The sequence below is a fragment of the Idiotropiscis lumnitzeri genome, chromosome 16, assembly GCF_059441095.1.
Source record: "Idiotropiscis lumnitzeri isolate Australia: NSW breed Sydney's pygmy pipehorse chromosome 16, RoL_Ilum_1.0, whole genome shotgun sequence".
Classification (NCBI taxonomy): Eukaryota; Metazoa; Chordata; class Actinopteri; order Syngnathiformes; family Syngnathidae; genus Idiotropiscis; species Idiotropiscis lumnitzeri.
Window position 1 is genome coordinate 11,607,588 of NC_142406.1, and position 25,603 is coordinate 11,633,190.

The following is a 25,603-nucleotide window of genomic DNA, read 5'->3' on the forward strand; positions in this document are numbered from 1 at the left end:
AAAATTCCCAAGCAACGCGAAGGAAGGATCTACCCGAAGACTCCCGGGACTCGCAGCCGCTTTTTTTTTTTTTTTTTTGGTTGAGCAGTTCGAGGTCTGCATGAAAAGTCCAGCAGCGGCAGCATGCCGAGGAGGAAGCAGCAAGCACCGCGGCGCTCATCAGGTACGTCCCGGTGTTGTAAACAAACACACCCTCACACACTACACGCATTTTAATTGACGGGAATTAAACCTACTAGAGATGTCTTCGATTTATACTAAGAGTACCGCAGAACTTAGAAATGTATTTTTTAATGTAATTTTTTATGGAACATGAATACTTTGAGAAGTGTAATGGTAAAGTTAACATTTTATGTTTTATTTATTCCGGGAGCGTGCAGTTATTTTATGGACATTCAAATATATTTAACTAATATCTGAATCAGTGTCTGTGGTAACCCAAAAAGTCCTGACTTCTCATTAGTTCAGTTGTTTCCTCTTGTTTTCATGTTATCATGAAGCAAGTTCTCCCAACTTAAATGTATTTTTTTTTTCAGTTTTTAGTGTCAAAGCATTTAAAGTTAGAATAAAACAGCGCCCAAAAAAGAGCAAAAGTGTCTTATTTTCAGCTCGCTTCAGCATTGCCATCCTCGATTTGATGCTTGATTGATCGCCTGTCACGCCGCCGCCTTTCATCTATTCATTGGTAATAAACATCAACCGAATGGTTGGCTACGCATGCGGCCAGCAGCTGCACTGGATGGGTCACTCCTTTTTTGTTTTAGTTTTTTTTTGGGAACCCCACCTGACAAATTGAAAGAAAAGTTCTAAAACTGAGGATGAAAACAAGGCTATTAATTCCCCCAAATAAGGAAGGGTGGGGGTTGGTAGTTGAGGGGGGGGGGGGGGGCTCTTGGTGGGTACAAAGGGGGTGTACGGTGAAGAGGAGGAGGAGGGTGCTGGGGCGTAGCGAGATCACAGGGGAAGAAAAAGCCGGAAAAGCAGCCTCTTAACGCCGTGACCTGACCTCTGTGTTCGGGAGGTGTCGGACGAGCAGGAGTCACGACCCGATTTTCAAATTTATGAGGAAGTAGCCTAGCATGTGGGAATTGATTCTCGTTTAGTTTCACCAAAGTGGTTTTCATCGGAAAGATTGCACAAATATTACCTGTCTGGTTTTTGTGGGATCACGGACATAGTAGAAGTGATGTTTTATCCGGGGTGAAGAGAGTGACCGTCGCCCCCCCCCCCCACCCTCCCCATTTCCTTTGTTTATCCAAATGCATGTATCATAATGGGAAAACCGTGACAAACTATATGCTGGAGTCTGACCTTACACTTAGTGCACGTATGAACTTTTTTCTTCCTCAGTTTGTGTCTGAATAGCCTTTTTTACCTCGAGATCCCCCAAAATTGCTGCGTCAGATTCCTAACGGAAGCTCTGACAGCTTCTCACCTTTGCCTTCCACACGAACCCCAACAAGGAAGGATGTCGCACGGCATCCGTCATCAGAAAATTTGGTGACGTCAGTCGTAGCGCCATCAAAATGTCGCCCTATGCATGGACAGCAGGGTGAAGAATAAAAATATATGAATAATATGTTAAGAGAATTGCGGATATCGGCCACCGATACTCAAGTCAATCAAACCGTGACATTGAATCAGTCTTCCGGAGCAGTAGTTGGCGCTATAGTGCAGAAGTTTTCAGAATGATCATCTACTTTGGAATGATAGGTCTTTGATCACATTTTTTTTGGTCATAATGTTATTTTTTATTTATTTTTTTTAGCAAAAATACTCGAGTACTGTTAGTACACTGAATTGGTGAATACTTAGTCCGACGAGTATTGTGCTGGGAAAAAGTTCTCTTGGCCATCCCTGCGTATCTTAATCAGCTCCATAGATCTGATGATGTATCGTACATGATCAAATAATGCGCAAATTCCGACTCTTGATACATCAGTATTGTTCGAAAAATATTACACGATTGCGTCATGATTTCTTGGAGTCATTACATCCTTTCAAAGTCACTCTGACGTTCCTTGCCGGGCCTTTTCAGGCCTGCCTAAGTTTCCTGCGCGAGTCTCACGTCCATGTGATTGACACCCAAATGGCGGCGGAAGCCGTTTGAAGTCCACGCTGCGATGACCAAAGCCAAGCGAACGGAATGCTAAGCAGGCAGGCGTCGGCGAGGAAATGTGAGGTTAAGCAGACTTAATCAAGGTTGCGGACGCCGACACTTTGAACTGGTCGTGGCTGTAATGTCTAATTGACAGCAGGCTTCGCTGATGGAAGCGCTGCCGTTTGAAGAGCACGCCGCAAAAGAAGGGCGTCTCGGTGCCGAGTGGAAGCCGTTGACCATCGCGGTTGTTTTCACTCGGATTTGTTTGTGCGCAGCTTTTGATGTCTGGCGCCGGATTCCTTTGTGTATCTCCGCACGTTGGCGATGTCACCATTGTGTACACGCGATCAGGAGCAGTCATAGCCAAGCAAGTTTGTTCCGGATCTGATCCAGATGATTTAAATGTCGCCATTCACGGTGCACGGAACGATATTGAAGCCATGTGATTGCTCCCGGCCAATCAGCAGAGCTAGGCAATGATTATACGGGAAAAAGTTTAAATTGAAGAAGACAACAAATGACTTTGAAAAGGTCTTTAATTTGAGTAAACAAAATGAAAGTCAATCCTTAAATTATCATTCAAAGAGTCATAAATTAGTCCTTTGGCCACAAATGTAAAAAGAGAAGTTACTTAAGTAACTAAGTTGTCTTGTAATGCACTACATGATTTGAAAGTCATTTATTAAGTGCCGGAAAGTCATCACCAATTTAAGGCCATTTTACAAAATTGTTTTATTCTATTAAATTATAATCACGTTCACATAAATTAATCATAATTTACTGTTCTTAACTCATTTAATCCCAGATATTTTCACGAGAGGAAACCCCCCAATTGCAGCGTTTTTTTTGGATTTTGACTGAGTTAGCGAGGCCAACAGAATATTGTGTTCAAATGCTATAAAAACACGGAGCTATGATGTGGAAAAAAAAAAAAACTACGACGTATAAATACGTCTACGGGAGGCGGGGACTACGTTTTTGAAAACGTATATGTATGACTTATGGATTGAATGAGTTAATTAGATTGAATTATTTTGTCATCCTTACTTTATAACTTTCTCCCGCCTCATAATGCCGCAGTAGCGCCCACTCCAGAAACCAAATTTGGTTCTCACTGCCTGTTCATGCTGTCAGAATCTCCTCAAATCAGGTTGTCATCCGTTGTTGGACCGTAACCATTTTTTTCACATTCTAAACTCTGATAAAAACTTGCAGATAAGCTCCAACATGGCGCACTCGTTGATTTCACAGTAGGTTTTCCGGTCTACTGAGTGACCAACACGCATCCGAGCCTACAGCAGCGCCGTCCCTCCCAGGAGTGTGTTTACATCCTTGGCCAAATATCACCAGATTTGTCCCCTGACGAGTAAAACAAAAGCAGCCTCGGCTCCTCGAAAGGAAAGGGGGGAAATTTCAATGTGTGTGTGTGTGTGTGTGTGTGTCGCTTCCAAGAGACTTGGTTTCATCAGTCACAGGGATGCTTTTACACCCCGTAATGGCACTCGGGCCTATCTCCTTTATGGCCGCTGACAATACATCAGTGTTCCCTCATCTGGAACCACATTAGTGCATCTGTTAGTTTTGGCGACACATTTCAGCGCGGCGCCATTTGAGCACGATGTCCGTTTTTTTCTTTTTTAAGTCACTCTTTTTTTTTTTTTTTTTTTTGCTGCAGTCATTTGTCGTCATTTTCGTCAATATGCGGAAGATGGCTGATTAAAATCCACGCCGCAATGTCAAGTTTTTTTGGGTTTTTTTCTCTAGTCAAGAACAGGACGACAGCAGCCGGGCCTTTTTGCAGTACCGCCGAGAAACATCCAAATTTAGTGAGATTACTCCTAATGTACTGCATTAAAAGTTGAGCTTCCTATATTTGTCCTTATCACCCAGCGCCCCATTTTTGTTCAAAGTCCAAAAAAAAAAAAAAAAGCATGCCAACTCTCTCTTTTGCCAGCCACAAAATCTTAAATCAAAGTGCGCCACTCTTTGTAATGAACGTGTCAACTAATCACTCAAGGTGGCAGAGTAATTACACAATGACACAGATTGCGTTACAGTCACAGGAAGTGAAAAAAGAAAAAAACGCTTGACGAGCGACGGTCTCATTGTACGCTGTGAGGGCGACGGGTCGCAGTGGGTGCCTCGTGGTTCTTGAGCGAGGCACCTGCGACGTGTTCATGTTTGATTGTTGACTATTTTGCAGCTCTCTCAGGGTCCAGATCATTCAGGCGCCGAAATGGGCTGCAAAAGTGGAGCGAGAGCGTGATTAAATGGCGTTCATTTGCCGGCTCACGTGTCATTCGGCTTTTGTTGGTGTCACCGACATTATGCCGTCATCACTCTCTCGACGTGATAGTTTTCGGGTGCGATTCATTCAGGCCCCATTGAGTGTGCTGCCTAAACAGGCTGCAGATGAAATCAACATTGATTTTTGAGCTTGGAGAATTTTGTCAATTGGCTGTAATTGAATCCATCCAGTGTTTATTCATTCGGACCCACTTAGTTTGCTCCCTAAACGGGCTGGGGATGATGGCCGTGATTTGCTGAGCATTTGATTTAGTCAATGTTGATGTTTTTTGATGGAGGCATCAGGCAGCAGGGGGAGCAACAAATGTACCTGCAACCAAAATGGACTGTGCAAGGAAATCCTCAGAACCTCAAGCCAACTTGAATTTGCGCTTGTTATTTTTGTTGTTGTTAGCTCGCTCGCCGATGTAGCGCACGGCAGCTGCCACCCAAGGAAAGCGGCGAGCGTCACACGACGAGCGTCTCGCACGACACTTCTATCTGGACGCCATCCGATAATGCCTTTAATGACATTTGTCAGGGCTTGCTGGCGTGCTGCAGGAGGAATTTTGTGGAATACGCACAAGAACGCCGTGTGTGTGTGTGTACACATCGCAGAGTTTGTGCAAGTGTGATCCGCTGATAAGAAAGCATATGCAAAGTATCATGAAGGGGGTGACATTGACTGAAGGAGACGGTGGATATTCGGAGTTTCTGCAAATAGTGGTCGGGGGGGGGGGGTTATTTACTTAACTGCAGATGGAGGCGACCTTTATTTGTACACGTATGATATATTCCAATTCATGTCAGGTGAAGCTGGCAAACCGGTGGCAGATGCCACATTTTTCCTGATATTTAATGACCACCCGTTTTTGAGGGATGCTTATTTGTCGTCGATCCGACACAGCGTCTCCTTCAAAGTAGTCGAGTCCGAAGCAGAACAAGTCAACTATTCCTGAAATGTGTCCGTCCAGCTGGGCGACGACGTAAAGGCATTCGGGCCTCGCCGCCGCGAGGTAAACCTATCCGCAACTTTAATGAGGTTGAGGGGGGAAACAGGAAAGCCTGGCTTTCCACTCGACTATAACAAAAGAATCCTTGACAAGGAAGCAAGGGCATTTTGTCCTTTTTTTTTTTTTTTTAACCAAACGAAACTTTGAGGCTTGAATACGCCCTGCAGGTCGGACATCGTCACTAATCAGCCAAGTGTTTGATGCTAATTTGCTCTTTAAAGACATGAAAAGGACAACTCGAGTGAGTTCCGAGGCGCAGCCGCATGAGATCATTGCGCATTTTTAGGAGTGCAGGTTTTAGTGCGTGGGACAAAAAAGGAAGGAAAAGTGGAAGAAAAGTGATGAGTCATGATTTAGGGGAGACTTTATGGGCTTGTCATGACTGTTGCTTTGCTCGCAGCAGTTTGGCATTTTTACGATTGTTGTCCACTTTCGGCACCGTGTTACATTTCAATGTGTCCTTGTGCGTTTGGTGCTCACTTATTGCCACCTGATTTGTTTCATTGCTCGGGTGGGTTTTTTTTCCCACTTTTCCTTCATTTCCAAGTGGTGATTCCGTGAATTATAATGACAAAACGTAGGCGTATACACAACTCAGCATTCTTTTGTAATTTCTCTTAATTTAAATTTGTACATTAATCATAACGACAAAATTTCGCAATGTACGAGTTTAGTTCGGTTTTAAATGAGAAAATACCACGTCATCGAAAATACATACCGTACATTATCTTTACTGTACTGACGCAATTTTGACCTGATCTCAAAGTGACTAATTAAAACATTTTATGTCCTGTCTCAAAATGCCCTTTTTGCCCATCCAGAGTGTCTACTACATGCTACGCTCCACTTGCTATTGATGCTAGGCTAACCTTAGCTTTTCATCTCTTGGCTCCCCGCTGTTATCGTTCAGTCTCCACTTAACCAGAATCTCCACTCAATAATGTTTGCTTACCAACTTGGTGAGTTTATCGTGTTTGCTCTGCGGACCGCAATCGTAGTTTAACACGACAGCCAACTTAGCGCAACGGCGCTAAAGTCGTCCTGGTTTACCTGAGGTAGCCTCCAGCAGCCTCGAACATGTGGGAGGGCGAGGCGGGAGACACCAGACGGCGACAGTTGTCCCGTGTGATTGAAAGCTATCGAAAGTGACAGATGAACAGCACTCGGCAGCTGGGACTGCTGCCGTGATCGTGACAGGTGTCAATTAAGAAGTGGCAGCGCAGAGGCAACTGATGTCTTTTGCTTTTTTTTTTTCTATCTCGCTGTGAGCTCTTTTTGGGAGAAACGCTTTAGCCTTGTCAGTGTCCTTTGCAGCGCTAATCGATAGCCAGTGTGTTCAAATTTTTTTTTTTTTTTTTTTGGGAGACTAGCCTTAGTATTAGGCAGAGTATTTTGGAACTCATCACAACTTCCTGAGAAATAAACAAAAATCCATGCATCATTTTGACATCGGGTATAGTCAAGGGTAGGAATACTTATAAAATAATAGATCATTTTATATTTTCTGCAGATGGATTATGTTTCGATTTCTTTTGAAGTTCACGAAAATTCCAGAAATACAAAAATTCAGATGTGATGAAAACTCGGTTGTTCTTTGACGCATTTTGGAGTCTGCGATCACCTAATCAGATCAAGACATGTCAGCGGGACACGTCCACCCCGTCCGTAAGCAAACGCAGAAAATGCTAATTGGGCCTGTTGAGTGAAACCCTCAATTTCCCGTCTGATTTCTGTCCCGACACTTCGGTCACAAGCTTTCGTGTCAGTGACTGAAAGAATGAGATCGTCTGGATGAAGCAAGCCGCCTCCTCCTCCTGTAAAGCGACCGGCCCGGGACGCCCATTCGCTTCCCGTCAGGCACTGCTACGGTCTCTCAGCTGCCTGTACAAGTTATCATTTTGACAAGACACTCACTTGTCTTGCTGCAGTGTTTTGTTAAAAAATAAACAAAAATTGTGCAGCCATAAAAGCAGCACACACTAGCGGAATACAATGCACCCGTTGTTGGCGTCCTCTTGTATTGCTATCACTGTCTACGTTTCACCCCCTAAACTAAAGCATTGGTGTTTTTAATAACTCATTCAATCCATAAGACGTATATATACGTTTTCAAAATTGTAGTCCTCGCCTCCCAAAGACGCATTTATACGTCTTAGTCTTTTTTTTTTTGTGTCTTAGTGCCATCTTTAGAACACAATATTCTGTAGACCTTGCAAAATCAGTCAAAATTGTGTTTCCTCTAGTGAAAATAGCTGGGATTAATTAATATAGACGGCATATTGCATGAAAACCATAAAATTATGTAAAGCAATCAACTATTTTAATAGTGTGATTGAATGTGCGCCCTGCGGTAGTATTACTTGGGCTACATCCGCTGGGGGGTGGGGGGGACCTCTTTGCAGAGCTGCCTCATCTTCAACAAGCGCATAGATTATAGTTTGTTGAGTGTATTGGGCAAATGTGCATGCATATGAAAAAAAAACATAATAAAGTGAAATTCTCATTGGATTTGTTGAGTGTTTTCCACCAGTCTGCATTGGCGTTGAATTCCTCAATCTTAACAAGTGGGAACATCACAGCCAGACGACGCTCTTTTGAAGTCCAAAAACTCATGACTGTCACATATTTTCCGAGAGGCCATTTCCCTCCGTGCCAGGCAATAAAACATGTCGCTCGCCGAGGGAATCAAAGCATATTTCTGTTGGCGGCGTTCAACGTAAAAGGGAAGCCATTGATCGCTGTTTGCTCGAGGTTACACCAAAGTCATGGCTTTGTAGTCTCCTGCTTCATCACATTGGTCGGGTGCGGGGGGCCGCTAGAACCTTGAGATCCCTTGTCTGTTTGACGAAAAGATGCCACTACATAAACCCCCCACCCTCCCCTAAAAAGTTAAAATCTTCGTCTCAGACTTCCTACAGGGTACAGGCGGGGGGTCCTAAGCCCGGCTGTGTGCCGCTAAGTCGTCTGACCGAACAAACAGCAGGACATCTCTTTACCTTTGTATGCCATTTAGCGAGGACGCACATCAGTCGTCATTTCTGGGACTGACAGGAAAAAAAAAAAACGGTAAAATTACAGAAACGTAATTAGCAAGGCAATGCGTCCACTAATTTGATGTAACGACATCGTGTCAAAGGAGGAGTCACTTTGAAATGACTCGCTAATTAACAAGAATTGGATCGGGCTGATTAAGGGCATCATTTTCGCGACTTCTTTGCTCGTCTTCGATGCAAGCAATTATCCCGAGTTTTTTTTAAGGAATGTTACAACACTCTAAAAATTTTCAATAATAATCGATTGAGTGTTAAGAATTGATTGATTATGAGAAAAGCTGTAGTTTGTTGATGAATCATATTCGAACGCAACTGAGAGAAGTTGTTTTGGGAACGTTCATGACGCAAAGAGTGACTGAAGTACCCCCTCTAAAATATTTATTAAAATTGTTTAAGATTCGACGTTAATAAGGATAAGCAGTTCGAAAAATGGCTGTATGGATGACCAAATTAAATTGGTTACAAAATTCGGGAAATGTAACCAAATAATTTTCTAAAAACCGCATTTTCTAACAATTTGTTCATTGCAACTCTTGTGTTTGGTGTCACTAAACCATTTTCCAATTTTTGTTTTTCTTACCAGGCGACTGAACTATTTGATTTACTTTAAATGAAGAACAATTTTGGAGGACTTTAAATACCCAAATTTGAATTAGACCGCAGATTTTGTACAAAATCTTACGACTTACCTCGCAGTAGCAAACATGGGAACTTTATAAGAGTAAACCATAACAAAATATTTTTCCATAAACATTTGGATCATCTGACCTCTTGCTTCTTGCTGTGTTTTGTCTGATATACGCCAACAATTTGATAACGTCTTGAAAACCTGTCCTTAGCAGACATGGGAACTGTACCCAGATGTGAGTGGGCAACCCTACTCCGGGTCTTTGGATTTTGGGCATCTTTTATGTACGGAGTGAGTGCCTACTTGGGCCTAGACGGGTCTGAGTCTGTGAAGCCCCGGCAGGACAAGGGGAAGAATGAAAAGGGGGGGGGGGGCAGAGTGACAGCAGACAAGAAAGAATGAGAGGAGGGCGGGGGTGGTTGGCAGTGGAAAAAGAGGAGGCGACAGAAAGAAGTGAAAGAAAAATGACTTGAGCGATCGGTGAAATAAAGCAAGTGGGAGAAAAGTATCAAGGAAAATGAGGGTGGTTGGGGCAGTGGAGGGATGGGAAAGGGGGGGAGGGTGAAAGCATTTGGACGTCGGAGCAGAGAAAGAAAAAGAGAGGGGAGGATGTCACCCATGGCTGCCACTCATCACTCACAGCCTAATGACGCTGTTTTTTCTTTTTCTCCTCCCCCCCGCCAGTCTCCCCTCCTCCCCTCTTCCCGCCGTGGGAGAGAGGACGCTATGAGAGGAGTTGAGTAGGAGGGAGCTCAGCCTGACCAAACGGGGTCACTCAGAGTTCACAAGTTCCAGGTGGGGCTCTCCTCCGCCACTGCTCTTGTTGTGAAAACTGTCCGGACGGGGACGGTGATCGTTTACATGAGACGTCGCCGTGGAAAAAGTAGTTATTGTTTGACGGATTTTGAGAAGTGTCACAAACAGACGCTGTCAAAACAAGCCCTGTTGTAGAATGTGTAGTATGCACGCCCGGCCACTAGTTGGCCACTTTTGGGTCTGATCCAAAAGTGTTTTACGTTAAAGCTGGAATTAGTTCAATTGCTTCCGTGGGTCATTGCTACTTGTGGGCGACATTATTTTCCAGGCGCCCTTCTGATAATCCTCATGCCAATTAAATGTAACACCTTAATACTATCGGAACGAAATGAACGGAATATTTTGGAGCTAAAAAATCCCAATTTTCACTGAAATTTATGTTTTCTTTGAGAAGAAACACGTCAATGTTATGAAAGTAGTTGTATTTTCCCAAGAATAAAAAGTAACTCTTCACAAGTACAAATAATTGTTTTATTGGATTAAGACGTCATTTTATATTGAGAAGAAAGTCATATTCCAAGGAGTGAGTTCTAAAAGTCCGACTCAATTCAAGAAATAGTCGTCCTTTGTTTGGAAATATTCTGGGAATATTCTGGGATTTTCTTTTGGGGGGGGACTAGTGACTTTATTCCTGTAACACTACGCCCTCTGTTTGAAAAAAAAAAAAACTTTCTTCATGTATCAGGTTTATGTGATGATAAGTCATAAAACCTCAACGTTTGAGCCTTTAATTAGCCCAAAGCAAAAGTGGGGAAGAGACGTTGGTTTTGTTTGCATGTTTGTTTTACTTGCACACTGGTCCTCATTTGTACGTACTTTATGCAGTTTTTTAAAAAAAACATCTGATATAATGGCCTGCAAATTATTTTGAGCTGTGGGTGGTTTGCGAAGCCCCTTGGAGGTCAAGGGACCCCGGTTTAAAATCGTCGGTTTAAACAAGACCTTAAACATATACTTGGTTTGGATCGGACATGGTACTCGCGTGTTATTGTTTGTTTGATGCATGTTTGCGTGCGGAGAAAACACTTCCTTCTGGGATTGGCTCACTTCCCATCCCGAGCTTGTGTGTGTGTGTGTGTGTGTGTCAGCTCCACTTGTCCTCGCCGTTTCTGGGAAGCGTCAGCCGTTTAGAACTCAAACGGCCTGATTCCCCCCCCCCCCCCCTCTCTCTTGCTCTCACTCTCTCTCTCTCCTCCACCACCTCCCCCTCGCTCTCCTCCTCGCACCAAATTTGGGGAACAGCTGGGGCGGCCGTGACGATGATTTGTCTCCCTCTGCCCGTCCGCTTGACAGCTTTCGGAGCACGCACATGCTCGTACGCCATCGCTAATAAGCACACACACGGCGATACACACTGTAAGACACGTCGCCTTATACAGAGGCCATGTTTTTCCTGGCCGCTGCCAAAACACGGCCATTTCCTTGAAGCCGGGGCCAGCCGTACATCAGCGTGGGGCCTCCCGGCCCGGATGGCAGGGGCTGACAGAATGACACGTGTCATTTATCAAACGAGGGAGGCGTCAGGCGGGGGTCTCAGACGGGCTGCGTGACAAAGCCCTGCATCGGCGGCGGCGTTTAGTGTGATACATGCCCACAGACCATGAACGAAAGTCCCATTATGGCTCAAAAGTATGGACGGTGAAGCTCAAAATCCATAAGGAGAAACCATATGAGGAAAGAAAATGTTTTCAAACTCTTTATGAAGTATTCCTTGGAGCCTATTCTCACTTTCTTGCTGACGAGAAAAGGCAGACTTTCATATATCAATTTGAGAAAACAAAAAGACTCGCAGATTTCTCCGTAAAGGGGTCAAGCGTGCTCGCTTCAAGCCGTTTGTCACTCTAGCTAACAGCGACATATGAGAAAAACAGAAGTAACGTTACATATTTCAACATCTTCATTTTTGTTCATGGGAATTTTGTTATACCTACAAAATACATTACACAAGAGCAAATAACTGCAATTTTAAAACACGGCTATTACTGGCTATTAGTAGAAATTGCAGTAGTTGGGGGACCTTCTCTGCCTATTTTTTTTTTTTTTTTTTTTTACTGTTAATTACTCCTCAGTGCTGTACATGTTGTGGCACAACAAAGATGCTACACTCTATAACAATAAATTTGTCCTTTTTGTCCTCCAAACTGTTATCGGTTGTTGCAAATTGGAAGGCCAGCTTGGTGAGTGACGTGGGTGTCAGCGAAGGAGTTGACTGCACGTGAGCTCACGTGCACGGCTAGCTGTAACCTGGCTACCTGTTCGCCAGACTGCTTGTCGACTGCCCGGCCGTTAATTGTGACGGGAGCGGCTCGCACATGATTGGACTTAATAGCCGCTTATTTTTTGTCACCGATTGTTCAAGCTGTCGCGCTGTTTTACTTCTGCTTTGCAGTAGACACATTGCACTGGAGCTTCCTTTGAAAGTCTGAAATGGTTCCAAAACACCAAACATTTTCTCTCTCTCTCTTTTTTTTTTTTTCTTCAAACCCCAAGCCTGCGCTCTGTTCTCTTTGCATGCACGCCGCCACCACAGTCCCGCCATACGCCTCTCTTCCTCCTTCATCACGTCCTCTTCTGTGATCTCACCCTCACCCCGCCACATTCCCTCCCGCCCTCCACCATCGTCTCCTCTTTCAAGCGCCCGTTCATTTGTCTTCATAAGCCTAATTTATTCGCTGGGCCCGCAGACGCGCGCTGACACACATCAGTCCCTCTCCCACGCCGCGTGACGCACACTCCCTGGGCGCACACCTGACCTCCCAACACGCACGCAACGCGCACACACACGTCATATATTTTGTTCCCGCATCGCACGCACCCGCTTCACCCACTCAGGCCTTCCAAGCTCCTCCTCCTTTTTGCATTCCTGCACTTATGTTGCCATTTGTGTGTTTGTGCATGTTAATGTTTGCGTGTGTACACAAATATGTGTGTGTGTGTGTTGGGGGGGAGCTAGACGGCACTTTGGGCAGGGGGGGACAAGTCGTATTTTTCTGGCGTTTTCCACACCCGCACAGCCGTTGGTTGTCTGTCCGCAGTCGGATATTGTGCTCCGTTGAAGGATGGCTTCCTCTCTTCCTGCCTCGCTGCTTCGAGCCAACACACACACGCAGACATGCAGAGTCGCATACAGACCAATTAACTGGACACCAGCGCACCGGTACATCATATACTCCTCGCCCCTTCTTGTTCTAAAAAAAAAAAAAGAAAAAAAAAATCCTCCCATGCTTAAATGTTAGTGCTGAGACAAAATACGATTATTGGTATCGTTTCGTTTTGGCGTATGATCCAGTAACGATTCAACCTATGATAGCGAGTTTTATCAGGTCTTCCAATACAGTAGTGCCTTGACTTGCAAAATATTTAGTTTTCAATATAGATGATTTTTATTTCTATGCTTTTTACTTGCGAGCTCAAATTTGATATAAGAGTGAAATATTTATTTAAATTAACCAATGGAGTTATTGATGCAATCATCAATTCTTCTCTGCACACAGCCTCGTCTCGAGTTGGCTGGAGGCTGCAAAGTACTTATTGCGTAATCGCTTTCTTGTGATATTATTGAAATTGCTGGCAAAATATCGTGATTTGTTCCGTCAATGCATCGTAATGATTTCTTCTAATAAATGCATGATTGCGCAACTGTTTTACTCACTCTGCAACTCCGACCTCTATCAATTCGTTGCTCTATTTTATTTTGTTATTTGTGATCGATCCCTCCCAACTTAATCACGCACACTAATGTTGAAACGACAACAGTGAAAACTTTGGCTAGTGGAACGTCGGCCTTCAGCAGCACTTTGTCACTGGGTTAAAAAAAAAAAAAAAAAAAAGCTGCGAAAACTTGGCCGAGCATAAAGGATAATGGCTTTCACGGTGCACAATTGGCGGAATTTCCCCGGTGACACATGCGGTTGAAAGCGTTCAAATATTTGGGGACGTCTCGGTCGTCTCGAGTAGACTTCCACCCGGAGGCTTTTTGTGGTTCTAATTAATTTCCCTGAAGTCCCTTTTATGGTTTTTCATGTTCCTTTTTTTGTCCCTTTTTTATTTTCTTTTTTTTTTTTTACTGTCCCACAGAAGAAACACTTGTCATACTTGCATTTTTAGCAGTTATTTAATGGCCTTATTTCAAGCTAGATCAAAATAAATAGGGACGTGTCCTCGTTAATAAAATAATGCAAATTCCTGACACTTGAAGTTCATCACATTCACACCAGTTCAAGGGTTGAAAAATGCGACCAATCAAGCTGACTTAGCTTATTCACTCATTTCATTGTATTCTCTTCTTGCGAAAAGACAAATAATCTGCTTGCAAATCTTGGTCATGAGGCGAGTGATGTAATAAAACTTTTCTGTGTTCTAGCAACCTTGCTAACTGATGCTCACTTGCTAGCTGGAGTCCGGTGGAAGGCAATCAGAGTCTTCGCAATCACCATTGTCAGACTGGCAGCCCATTTTTATTGACATTTTCAAACTTTTTGACGGGGGCACTTTGGCTACTTGTGCATGAGCAAAGATTTTTTTACGATGTTAAATTGTTGAACCTTTGAATTGTCGCTTTATGAAGGATCCTGTTGAAATCCAGCCAAAAGAAACCGTTTTTTTGGACTGGCTCGCGTTAGAATAGTCACGAGCAGCTTTTTGGTCACAGATGTTGAGCAAAATGGTTATGTGGCTAAAAAAAAAAAATTTAAAGAATGTTAAGTGATTATTATACCCCCCTTGGATGAAGTCGAAAGTTCCAATTTTCTTGACATTTTACAGATTTTTATCTCCACAAAATACATCACTGCCCCAAAACCTAACCGCCATGTCTTAAACTATTTAGCACAAACATTTATTTAACTGGGATTATTTTTAGGTGTGCGTGTGTGTGTGCCTGTTTTTTTGCTGCTTTGCTCATCAGTGTTTTACGAAGCGAGTGTCCTTGGCGAAGGCTGATTGATGGCTTATTGTGGAAGCGGACTCAACTAGCTTTTGGCCCGACGCCATCTCATCTTAATTTTCATTGTGCTCGATTATTTCTTTATTTACATGTTAATACTCAACCTCTGATGCTAGTATCTATTTGTGCATTTAATTTTATTAGAGGTTATTGTTGTCGTTTCATTCTTCCTTCCTCGGACCTTAACTTTGTTTCCTTCGTCGCCGCTTGGGTCCCCTGAGTCGAAAAATTCCATTTTAACGCCTCTATTCATAGGCCAGGCAGAGGCTCCCATTTTTTTTTTCACAAGTCCTATTGTCTTCAAGAGTCGCAGAGCAGTTTTCCCCACCGTGGAAAAAGTTAAAAACTCGTCAGTCAATGCTTTTCCGCTCTCTATTGTCCACGCTGGCGTGGGTGATTTATGGTAATTATCCATCTTTTGGGGGTCATCCGTCAAGCGGCTTGTTGCTAGGCGATGGGAGCAGATGTTGTTTAGTCGCCGGCAAGACGGGAAGATGGTCCGGGGCAGCGCAGGTGAACTCAAACTGCGTGTGTGGTGTGCTGGGGTGGAAAGCGGGATGGGGGGGGGGGGGTTAACAAACGTCAACGTCAAGACGGCGCATTCTTAACCTTCAGCCATTGAAAGAACTGCTATCTGGAATAAACTACGTCCATTTGCAGTAAATTGCATTTAAATATTGACTTTTATGTTCGTATATATTATCAGAAAATATTAATAAACCAACTGGCTATTCTGTTATTTGTTTTTAATAAAAAAAAAAATAGTATCAACTATTTTACTTATTTTTATTCATTACTCATACTCAAGGCAAAAGAAATCGCAGTCTATTTTTTTTCTGTGTTTAATTATAACTTTGAAGACTATGATTATCTCCCTTTGCTGATTTGCTGTAAGTAAATTGCATGCTTTTAAGAGAGGCGTCCGTTTTCCAGTACGACTTGGCTGCAACGCAAACGAGCGACGAATGCGAGCGGTAGTGTACGGCATGTGTTTGTATCCGATACACACGTGTTGTTTGACCTACATGGAGTCAGCTGAGCCAATGTCTCACAGTGGCATCGTTTTTAATTAGCATTAGTAACGCTTTATGTGCACTTTGCCTCAAAAAAGCAAACCAGATGGTTTGGAATGCCTGTGCAGCACAAGAGCGCAGTTGTCGTTCCAACCCTCCAGTGTGTGTTCGTGTGTGTGTGTGTATACACATGGAGGTGGGGGGTTGTGCTTGTGATGAACTAATGGTTGTTGTTTAATCTCATAACAAGCGCTCGTTTCACAGTGTAGGGACAAAAAGTGGACAACTTAACTCAAGTGGTACCTTGACTGGCGTGTTTGATCGGTTCCGTCACCAAGCTCATATCGAAACTTGTGGATGAAATAAATGTTCCCCATTTAAATCATCTGTTCCAGCACGCTGAACGTTAACGAATATCCCGGTAAATAGGCGCACCAGAGGCGGGGCGGTAGAGCTCGTCCCATTCCGGGAATTGGATGCATGGCCACGTCAACAGTCACACAATGTCGTGTGGACTTCACTCGCTGTTGCGACGTCGGGACAGACGAGCTTAAGTCAGTCATCTTAAAAAGCGCTTCGGGTCCAAAATAATTAGCAGACCAGAATCAATCTTTTTAGTGCTATTGCTGTTTTTTTTTGTTTTTTTTAAATGAGTGATGACTAACCCTCCTTGAAATTACGAATGTAAAAACCTTTTGCTTCGCCTTGAAAGCATCAAAATATGAGAAACATTTTTTTTTCCCAACCTGTCCAACATCAGTCAAAACTAGTTGAGCTGTTATTGCATCAAATGCCCCCCCCCCCTCACCCCTTTCCTCGTTTTCATCGATTGCAATTATAAAGCAAAACTCACAAACACTATGTAGGACGAAATATTGATCCGACAGGCACTTTTTGCCCTTGTCTCGGATGTCATGACATTGCGCAGGTGTCCCTAAAAGAGCGTCCCGCGCCGAACCTAGACGTCGTGACATGCTCCGCGTCGACGTAATTGCCTATCCTGCGCGTATAGGACGAGGGAAGTAATAATGTCATTTTATTTACAGCCTCTAGCTCCCCGCAGGTCAGTGACACCCACTGATCAGGCCTGTCCAAAGCCATCAGAGGTGAGTGGCAGCAAATGGAGGGCCTGGTGACAAAGCGAAACGGGATAGAGGGGAAATAAGGGCTGCCCGTTGCGGAGGGGGGGCTCGCTAAACGGCCCGAAGGCGTGGGGGCGTTGGGCTGGAACGCGGCGGGTAAATCAGCGGGGGTGAAAGCTGGCGGAATTGGACATTAGCGCTGCAAATGAGAGGCGGGATTGCCCTCTTGGTCGAGACGACATGAATAAATGAAGATGCGTTACCGGCAAAAGGTGTGTGTGCGTGTGTGTGTGAAGGGGACGTTCATTGTTTTTGTCGCCGTGACACAAAATGGCTGACGTATGACAAGTGCTACTTTATTGGATCATAAAACACTTTGGACAAGCAGAATTAACTCAGTAATTTTCGGAATATTGTTCACGCAATTGCAGAAGGGAAGGGTGTCCAAAACTATTTGGACAAGGATTGTCCTGTATGTCGCGTCAAATCATCAATAATTCTTCAACTTTGTCAGGATGAGAAAAAAATGTACCTGCTACAATTTGGTTGAATTCCCTTTTAGAAGTTTATTCAAGTACAAGCTGTGGAATTTGCTCCAAAATGACAGCTTTGAACCAAAATGTCCAACTTCTTGTTCAGTTCCTTGAGCCTTTTTCCGCTCATCCTGTTACGACACAAATGTCTGCCAATTTTTGTCCGTCGGTGAAATTGTTGCTGGGGGCCAAGATTATTTGGCGTTGGCAAAGGAAATCTTGGCGATTTCGGATTTCCCATCTGTCTAGCATACGTACAATTTCCTAGGAGGACTTTGTCCAAAACAAGAGCCCTCGAATCTGACCAAAATGGCTGCTTGGGATGGTATGAATTTTTCGTCTAACTTTCCCGAACATAATTGAGGAAGTTTTGGGATTTTTCCTTCATAACCAAACAAGGAAGTGTAGAGTACGCAAGACAAAATGGAGTCCACTTCTCAAACAGACGAAGACTGTCATTGTCCAAATACCTCTTGACCTAAACCTGCGTGTGTATGCGTGTGTGTGTGTGTGTCGTCCCCTTTTGTTAATCTAGCATGTCAGTGTATGTGTGTGTGGGACCTGTTTTGTAGGACCTCACACATCTCCCTGCCCTGGGGGAGGTACTGTATGTTGTTCTTTGTGGTGTGGGGGTGTTGTGGTGCCCCACTGTGGTGTCACCTGTCTCCAGCAGGAAATCCTGGACTGTACGTAACAGAGACGGGCTGCACTCCAAACACACACGCAGATGGCGTTTCTATTTACAACACACACACACACACACACACGTGTATTTAATACAGAGCGTCATCGTCATTAAAGTGTGGGATTACGCTGTCTGTGTGTATTTATTGTATTGTTGTTACGGAGTGGTTAGCCCGGTGTTTATTGTTCCTGTTCCTGCACACGAATGGGCGTTGAACATTGAATCAATTTATTGTGTTGTCGCCTTTGAACGATGCAGTGGCGCATAATTATTTCTAGCGTTGGCGTTTTGGGCCCTCGAATAATCTTGTCAGTCTGTTCCAGGTATCACTTTTCTAGATGCTTTTAGCTTTTGTTGTCGTCTCAGGAGGGTACATCTGAGGCTGTGGACTTATGAGGACGTAGCAAACTTTTGACAATCTGATATCAGGACACATTTTGCGAATTGAGTGCTTTGTGATAGTTCACCACCCTAGCGGGCGTAGCTAACGCGTGGCAATTTTTTTTCGCTAACCTATGAAATGTGCGTAGCTCACTCTGTTTTCGCCAGTGGTCTGGATTGGGCTTTTTCATCTGCGGCGTCATCCTGCCGATTTCTTGTACTGGCGGAGCCCACCGTGTGAAAAACAAGCGAGACGATTAAAGCATTTTTTGTGGTGTACGGACATATCGGCAAACTCCGCCCCCTCCCCCGTGCCCGCCGACAACCAAGTAATCACATTTCATAATTGTCTTGATTTTGTCATCTGACGAGAAACGGTCAATCTTCGATAACATGTCCCTTAACACCAGAAGTGAAAACTCTCTTGTCCTCCCGAGTCTGTCGGCTGTTGTTTCACTTCATTCCCACATCCTCCCCGAGTGGGCTTTGTACATTTTTGACTGACAACCACAACAGACACCTCCATTTTAACGCCCCCCCCCACCCCCGGCCCTCCTCCCTCGCCATCTTTTGTTCCGCCCGAAAGCAGCCGCGTCAGCATCTTTCCCCATCTCTGATTGCCTTATTAGCCGGAGGTGGCACTCGCGGCTTTTATTTATTTATTTATTTATTTTTGTCATACACAGATGGTAGAGAGGAGTTTATTTGGGGTTTTTGTCATCGTTTTTTTTTTTTGTTTTTTTGCCCCTCCCTACCCACTTTCACACTCCCTCCTGAAGTGTGGTTCCCCCCCCCCCCTTTTTTTTTTTCCACCCACTGTGTTTGTTGCGCTGTCAGCTTAGCTTTGTCTTTAAATTGAACTTGCCCCCTCGGCTGTTGCATGGCTTCCACCGCTGAGATGAGCGCATATTCAATGGGCCCAAAGTTTGTGAATGGCCCAAGACGAGTGTAATTATAATGGTTTATTTTTAAGACCAAAACGGATGTGTGTCGAGTCGTTCTGCGTCGGACGCACGCGGAAAGAGAAAAGAGGGAGGGGTGGTTGCAACTGTTGAACCTCCAGCTTTTCCCAGCCAGGCAGCTGTGACTGGCACCTCACACACATCAGGTATTATGTCCACTCCTATTACGGGATGGAGTGCAACACGCTGTTTGAAGCTGACAGCACATCTGCCTCCTCGCTGGAGACTCATTCTGGCACCTCAGACAAGCATCTTACCCGTGATGGATTTTGGGGGAGGGAAAGCGAAGGGCTAGGGGGTTGCCTTTTTTTTTTGTTTTTTTCCCCCTCCCCTCCTGGAAATATTTAGTTTCTTTACAATGTCGCCTTATTTTCAGTCAGGCGTCTTTCAAAGCGCGACCAGGCTGTCATGTCCGCTGGCGCTTTTCCCTCGCCTCACGCTGGGAAGACTTCCACCGCCGCTGCCAAGTCCACTCCTCCCTGCCAGCCACGGCTTGGCGAGGCGGACGGAACTGGCATGCTCTCCCGTCCTCGCACTATCTCCATTACTTTGGAGGCCAAATTGTGCGCGCACGTCCAGTCAAATCGAGGGATCGTGTCAGTTTTCCCGTGTGAGCCAGTACGTTTGATCGGGTGGATGTTTTTTAGTTGTAAATCCATCTTTCAATCCATCTTTTTCCTTGCCAAGTCGCAGAATTAGAGGGTACAGTATCGGCAGTATCAGTTAATCAATCGCATTTTTTTTTTTTGTTACCTTTTTTTTACAGAGGTGCATCTGTCGTCTTCAGTTAGTTATGCCCTTTAAAGAATATCACAAATATTTAAAACAATTTTTTAAAAATTCCCCTTTTAAAAATGGAGGTTTCCATACATCTCTTATGTCTCTAATCAACACCCTCAAAAAGCATCCCAAATTCCCTTGTACACTTATCAATTTTTTTCTTGAGAACTTTTCAATAAAGTCAAAACTCTGTTGTCGTTTTTGCACGGACTCCTTATTTTCGTCTGTTGATATAATGACCATGTGTCCAAATACTTTTGTCGATATCACGTGTCAAGCCTCGGGGGCCATCGAGCCAGCTGCATCAAATAATGTGGCCCTCTAAAGTTAATAAAATATGCGTACTTTATTTCGATCTGAATGGATTGCTTGTTTTCGGGGCGGCATTTAAAAAAAAAAAAAAAAAGGCTTTCACCAAACCTCTTCTTAACAAGAATTGTAATCAGTTGTTTACTCAAATATTTGCTTACCACATGACCACTGATTCAAGATTTTCATAATTATAACTTTTTGCGATGTAAATGAATTTCACACCCCTTGTCTGTGTAGTTTCATTCACAACCTTCAAAATAATACAAAAGACTTTAAAGGTGCGTGGAATTAACAAAATATTGTTTGCTGCTTTCCAGCTTACGGTCCCGAAGACGAGTTCGGATCGGAAAAGGCCGATGAAGAGGAACCCCTTCAGGATGACGGGCTTTCTCTGGACGGACAGGACACTGACTACTTGTTCAATGACGAAGAGGACGCCAGAGATCGCTTCAGTTGCCAGAACTCGCCACTCAGCAACGGCACCAATCCGGACGCCGGCTATGCCTCGCCGCTCAGCACGGCCAGCGACCACCTGGCGGACCTCAAGACGCCGCCCTCGGTCAATGACGCTGGGCAAAAACTGGAGGAGAAACCAGAGGAGAGCGCCGAGCCGCTCAACGGCCTCTCTTTGCAGGACAGTTTGGCCAAAATGAAAGCCGTCTATGCAAACTTGATCTCCGACGCCTCTTGGTCGAGCATCGCTTTGGACATGCTGAAAGGTAAACAGGACGACGACGTCGTGCCCAGCAAGAACAACAAAAGTGAACACGGCGAGAGCAACGGGATCCCAAACAACCACAGCCAAGCAAGCGTCCCGTCAAAGAGCAGATTGAGCAGCACCTGCACGAGCACTAATATGACGACCAGCAGCACCGCCACATCGCGAACCGCATCCAACAACACCGGCGTCAATTCAGGGTTAGCCTACGACTGGCACCAGGCAGCTTTAGCCAAAACCTTTCAGCACACGCCCTACCAGCTTTTACCCGAACCGAGCCTCTTCAGCACCGTGCAGCTGTACAGGCAAAACAACAAGCTGTACGGACCCGTGTTCACGGGTGCAAGTAAGTTCAGGTGCAAGGACTGCAGCGCAGCCTACGACACCTTGGTGGGCCTGACCATCCACATGAACGAGACGGGCCACTACCGCGACGACAATAAGGACACGGAGGACGATCGGGGCAAAAAGTGGTCCAAGCCCCGCAAGCGTTCCTTGCTGGAAATGGAGGGCAAGGAGGACGCCCAGAAGGTTCTTAAATGCATGTACTGCGGCCACTCGTTTGAGTCCTTGCAGGATCTCAGCGTCCACATGATCAAAACGAAACACTATCAGAAAGTGCCTCTGAAAGAACCGATGCCGGCCCTCACCTCCAAACTCGTCCCGCCGACCAAAAAAAGAGCCTTTCAAGAGTTAATGCCCCCGAGCTCCCCCGACTCGGTGTCCTCCGGCGTCCCGCTCGGAGAGACGCCCAAAGACCAGAGGCTGACCAATCCATACGTCACGCCCAACAACCGCTACGGCTACCAGAACGGTGCCAGTTACACGTGGCAGTTTGAGGCGCGCAAGGCGCAAATTCTCAAATGCATGGAGTGTGGCAGTTCCCACGACACCTTGCAGCAACTGACAGCGCACATGATGGTCACGGGCCACTTTCTCAAAGTCACCAACTCGGCGTCTAAAAAGGGGAAGCAGCTCATTTTAGATCCAGCCTGCGAAGAAAAATTTCAGTCCATTCCTTTACCTCCGACGACCACCAAGCTCCCAGCCCCCAATGGGAAGTCGCAACCTGACTCCCCTTTGCAGCCGGTAAGCCCCGAGGAGGAAAATAGGGAGGGCGAGGAAGAGGAGGCAGAGGAAGAGATAGAAATGCCATTGGAACTAGACAAACAAATTAAAGAAGAGAAGGAAGATCCACCTGAGAAGTCAGATAAGCCAGAGAAGGCAAAGTCCTACCAGTATCTCAGAGAGGAAGACTTGGAGGAGGCACCTAAAGGGGGGCTGGACATCTTGAAATCGTTGGCGAACACAGTTTCAAGTGCAATCAGCAAGGCCCAGACGGGCACCCCGACGTGGGGCGGGTACCCCAGCATCCATGCTGCCTACCAGCTCCAGAGCTCCCTCAAATCCAATCTGCCATCTTGCGTGCAGGTTCAGCCTTTATTCAGCAGCAACCCCCTAAAGGTAGCGCCTTCTGACTTGCTGCCCGGAAGCCCATCGTCATCGCCGAGCCACAAGAACAACGTGCAGGCCATGGAGAAACTAGTAGAGAAAGTTACCGGGAAAAGCTCGGTGAAGAGTGAAAAAGAGGAGAAGGGCAGGTCTGCAAAGTCACCGTCGCCAAATTGTAAAGACAAACGGGTTTCACCCAATCCGGAAAAGTCTTCAGTTGACAAATCTGAGACCAGACGCAAAGAGAGTAGAAAATGTATGCAGATCAAGGAAGAGACATTGTCACCCAAAAAGCTCGTCAATGACTCCCGCACCAACCTGAGTATCATCACCGACCACTCCCCGGAACAGCCCCTCGTCAACCCCCTCAGCGCCCTGCAGTCCATCATGAACACCCACTTGGGAAAAGCCGCCAAGGTGACCACGCCCTTCAGCGACCCCTTCGCTTCGCTTTACAAGCTCAACGGCAAGTCTGTTCTAACGAAGCCGGTCGAGCCGGTGGTCGAGTACCAAAACAATGACCAGCCCATGGATTTGACCAAATCGAGAAGCACCAACGGAGCCCCGGTGAACTGTACCACACCAAACCGACAAGCGAGTTCCAAAAGCGTCTCCCAGTCGTCGTCCCCACTCCTCCGGGAGAACGCTTTAATGGACATATCGGATATGGTGAAGAATCTGACTGGCCGCTTGACACCAAAGTCCACCACGCCGTCCTCCGTCTCGGACAAGTCCGACGTCGACGGGGGCACCTTCGAGGACAGTCTGGAGGAGCTTTCCCCCATCCAGAGGAGGAAAGGCCGGCAGTCCAACTGGAACCCGCAGCACCTCCTGATCCTCCAGGCGCAGTTTGCCTCCAGCTTGCGGGAGACCACCGAGGGGAAGTTTGTCATCAGCGACCTGGGCCCCCAGGAGCGGGTGCACATCTGCAAATTCACCGGTCTCTCCATGACCACCATCTCGCATTGGCTGGCCAATGTGAAGTACCAGCTAAAGCGGACAGGCAGCACCAAGTTCCTCAAGAACATGGACTCCGGCCAGCCGCTGTTTCTTTGCGGCGACTGCGCCTCCCAGTTCAGAACTCCTTCCTCCTACATTCGCCACTTGGAGTCCCACTTGGGCTTCACCCTGCAGGATCTCGCCAAGCTCTCCATAGACTTCCTGGAGCAGCAGGTCGTCAGCAGGACGGACGAAAAGACTCTAGGCCCATCGGAGTTCACGGAACACGACGACGACGACGGCGGCTCGCTGAATCAGTGCAAACTGTGCAGTCGGACCTTCGTGACCAAGCACGCCATCAAACTGCACCTGTGCAAGACGCACGGCAAGTCCCCCGAGGACCACCTGATCTTTGTCAAAGAGTTTGACAAGCAGTGACTCTCGCCCACCTTCAATCTGTCGAAACAGAGATCCGCAACTGTACAAAGCGTCGTCACAGCACACCCGGTAGCTTTACCAATCGGTGTATTATTCGTTCTTTCCATTTGAAGTTGCCAATAAAAAAATCAAAAGAAATAAACCGTGACGAATTTTATTTGTTGTTGCCGGGGTTGGAATGAGTGGAACTATGGAGGAGATGATTTAATATTCTTGTAAGACGGATGAGCAACGATACCGCAAAGCAATGTACACAGTGGTTGTTGAAAGAGTATTTAACTGTTAACTGTCATCTTCGGTTTGAAACAAAACAATTTTTCATGAGCAATTAATAATGGAAATAAAGAATGATGCACAGATTTCTACGCCACATAATGTAATTACTCATTCATGCATTATGGCCATGCAACGGGAGCGAGGGGGGTGGTCTTGTACCGTTCCAAACTTAAAATGTCCGGGGTGATGTAATTTGTACCAAAATGGTGCCGCTGCCGTGTCGTCTCCAACCGATTGCCGCTCTCGCTGGCGCACTAAATCTTTTATGAGCCTTTGGGAATTGTCCATCTGTTGTTTTAAAACTGGACCAGCGCTCCCCTGTTTCTGTCACGGTCAACTTGCGTATTATTTATGAGATTGTTTGTGCATGTTTTAATGTAAAGCAGCGGGCAAATGAGAAGCGTTCAATTTTATTTTTTTTTTTCAAAAGAAATTGACAGCCTATTAAATATAGTTGAAGGATGCTCTCCGGCTATTAAAGAAATGGAAAAGAATGAAGAAACAGCAACAAAAAATATCGACTGAATTGTTTCAATATGTACAGCATTTGCATTCGTTGGAATAACTGTTGTAAAATGAATGAAGTTGCGTTGTGAATAATGAACAAGCGGATGTGTGGGCATATCTTGCTCGTTTTGATTCCACATTATTTGTACTGTGTGAATTTTTATAATGTTATTTTCTAGACAAAAATGGCTGCAAGTGTATAAAGTTCAGTTTTGGTTTTCTTTTTCCTGATATGTGGTTTACACAAAAGCACTCGTGACAACGACAAAAGAACAAAATTCTCAATGTTTCTCCTGACGTTCCTCCTGTTAATTTGCAATGATGCTTTTTTTTTTTTTTGGTTGTAAAATAAATGCCATGGTTTCAACTTGAACATTGTCACTGTGTAGAGTACATTTGAAAGGTTTGACGACAACAGAAAAAAAACTGATGAAAAAAAATGTTAGTATCAACTGCCTAAGGGAGTAAAATAGTCATGTGACGGTTGAAAAAAACAAAACAAATTGACCTCAATTTAAATATAACCGTTTTCCCCCAAAAAAATTCCTATTCAGTAAGTTTGTGTTTTCTTTTAATTTTTCATGCTATTAAGGACACCTGATTGACTTTTGTTTTGACTTTCAGAACCCTGAATTTGTGTATGCGTATGTTTATGGAGCAAAAAATAATAATCCCTTTATAGT

At 45.1% G+C, this 25,603-nt stretch overlaps 1 protein-coding gene across 1 annotated transcript; it reads left to right on the forward strand.

Moving 5' to 3' along the window:
• On the forward strand, positions 1 to 25,293 carry LOC148321430 (teashirt homolog 1-like). Its single transcript, XM_088278572.1, has 2 exons — positions 1 to 163; positions 20,908 to 25,293. The coding sequence occupies exons 1-2, from the start codon at positions 124 to 126 to the stop codon at positions 24,135 to 24,137; spliced, it is 3,270 nt and encodes a 1,089-aa protein (XP_088134698.1). The 5' UTR covers positions 1 to 123; the 3' UTR covers positions 24,138 to 25,293.
• The last annotated feature ends 310 nt before the right edge of the window (positions 25,294 to 25,603 follow it).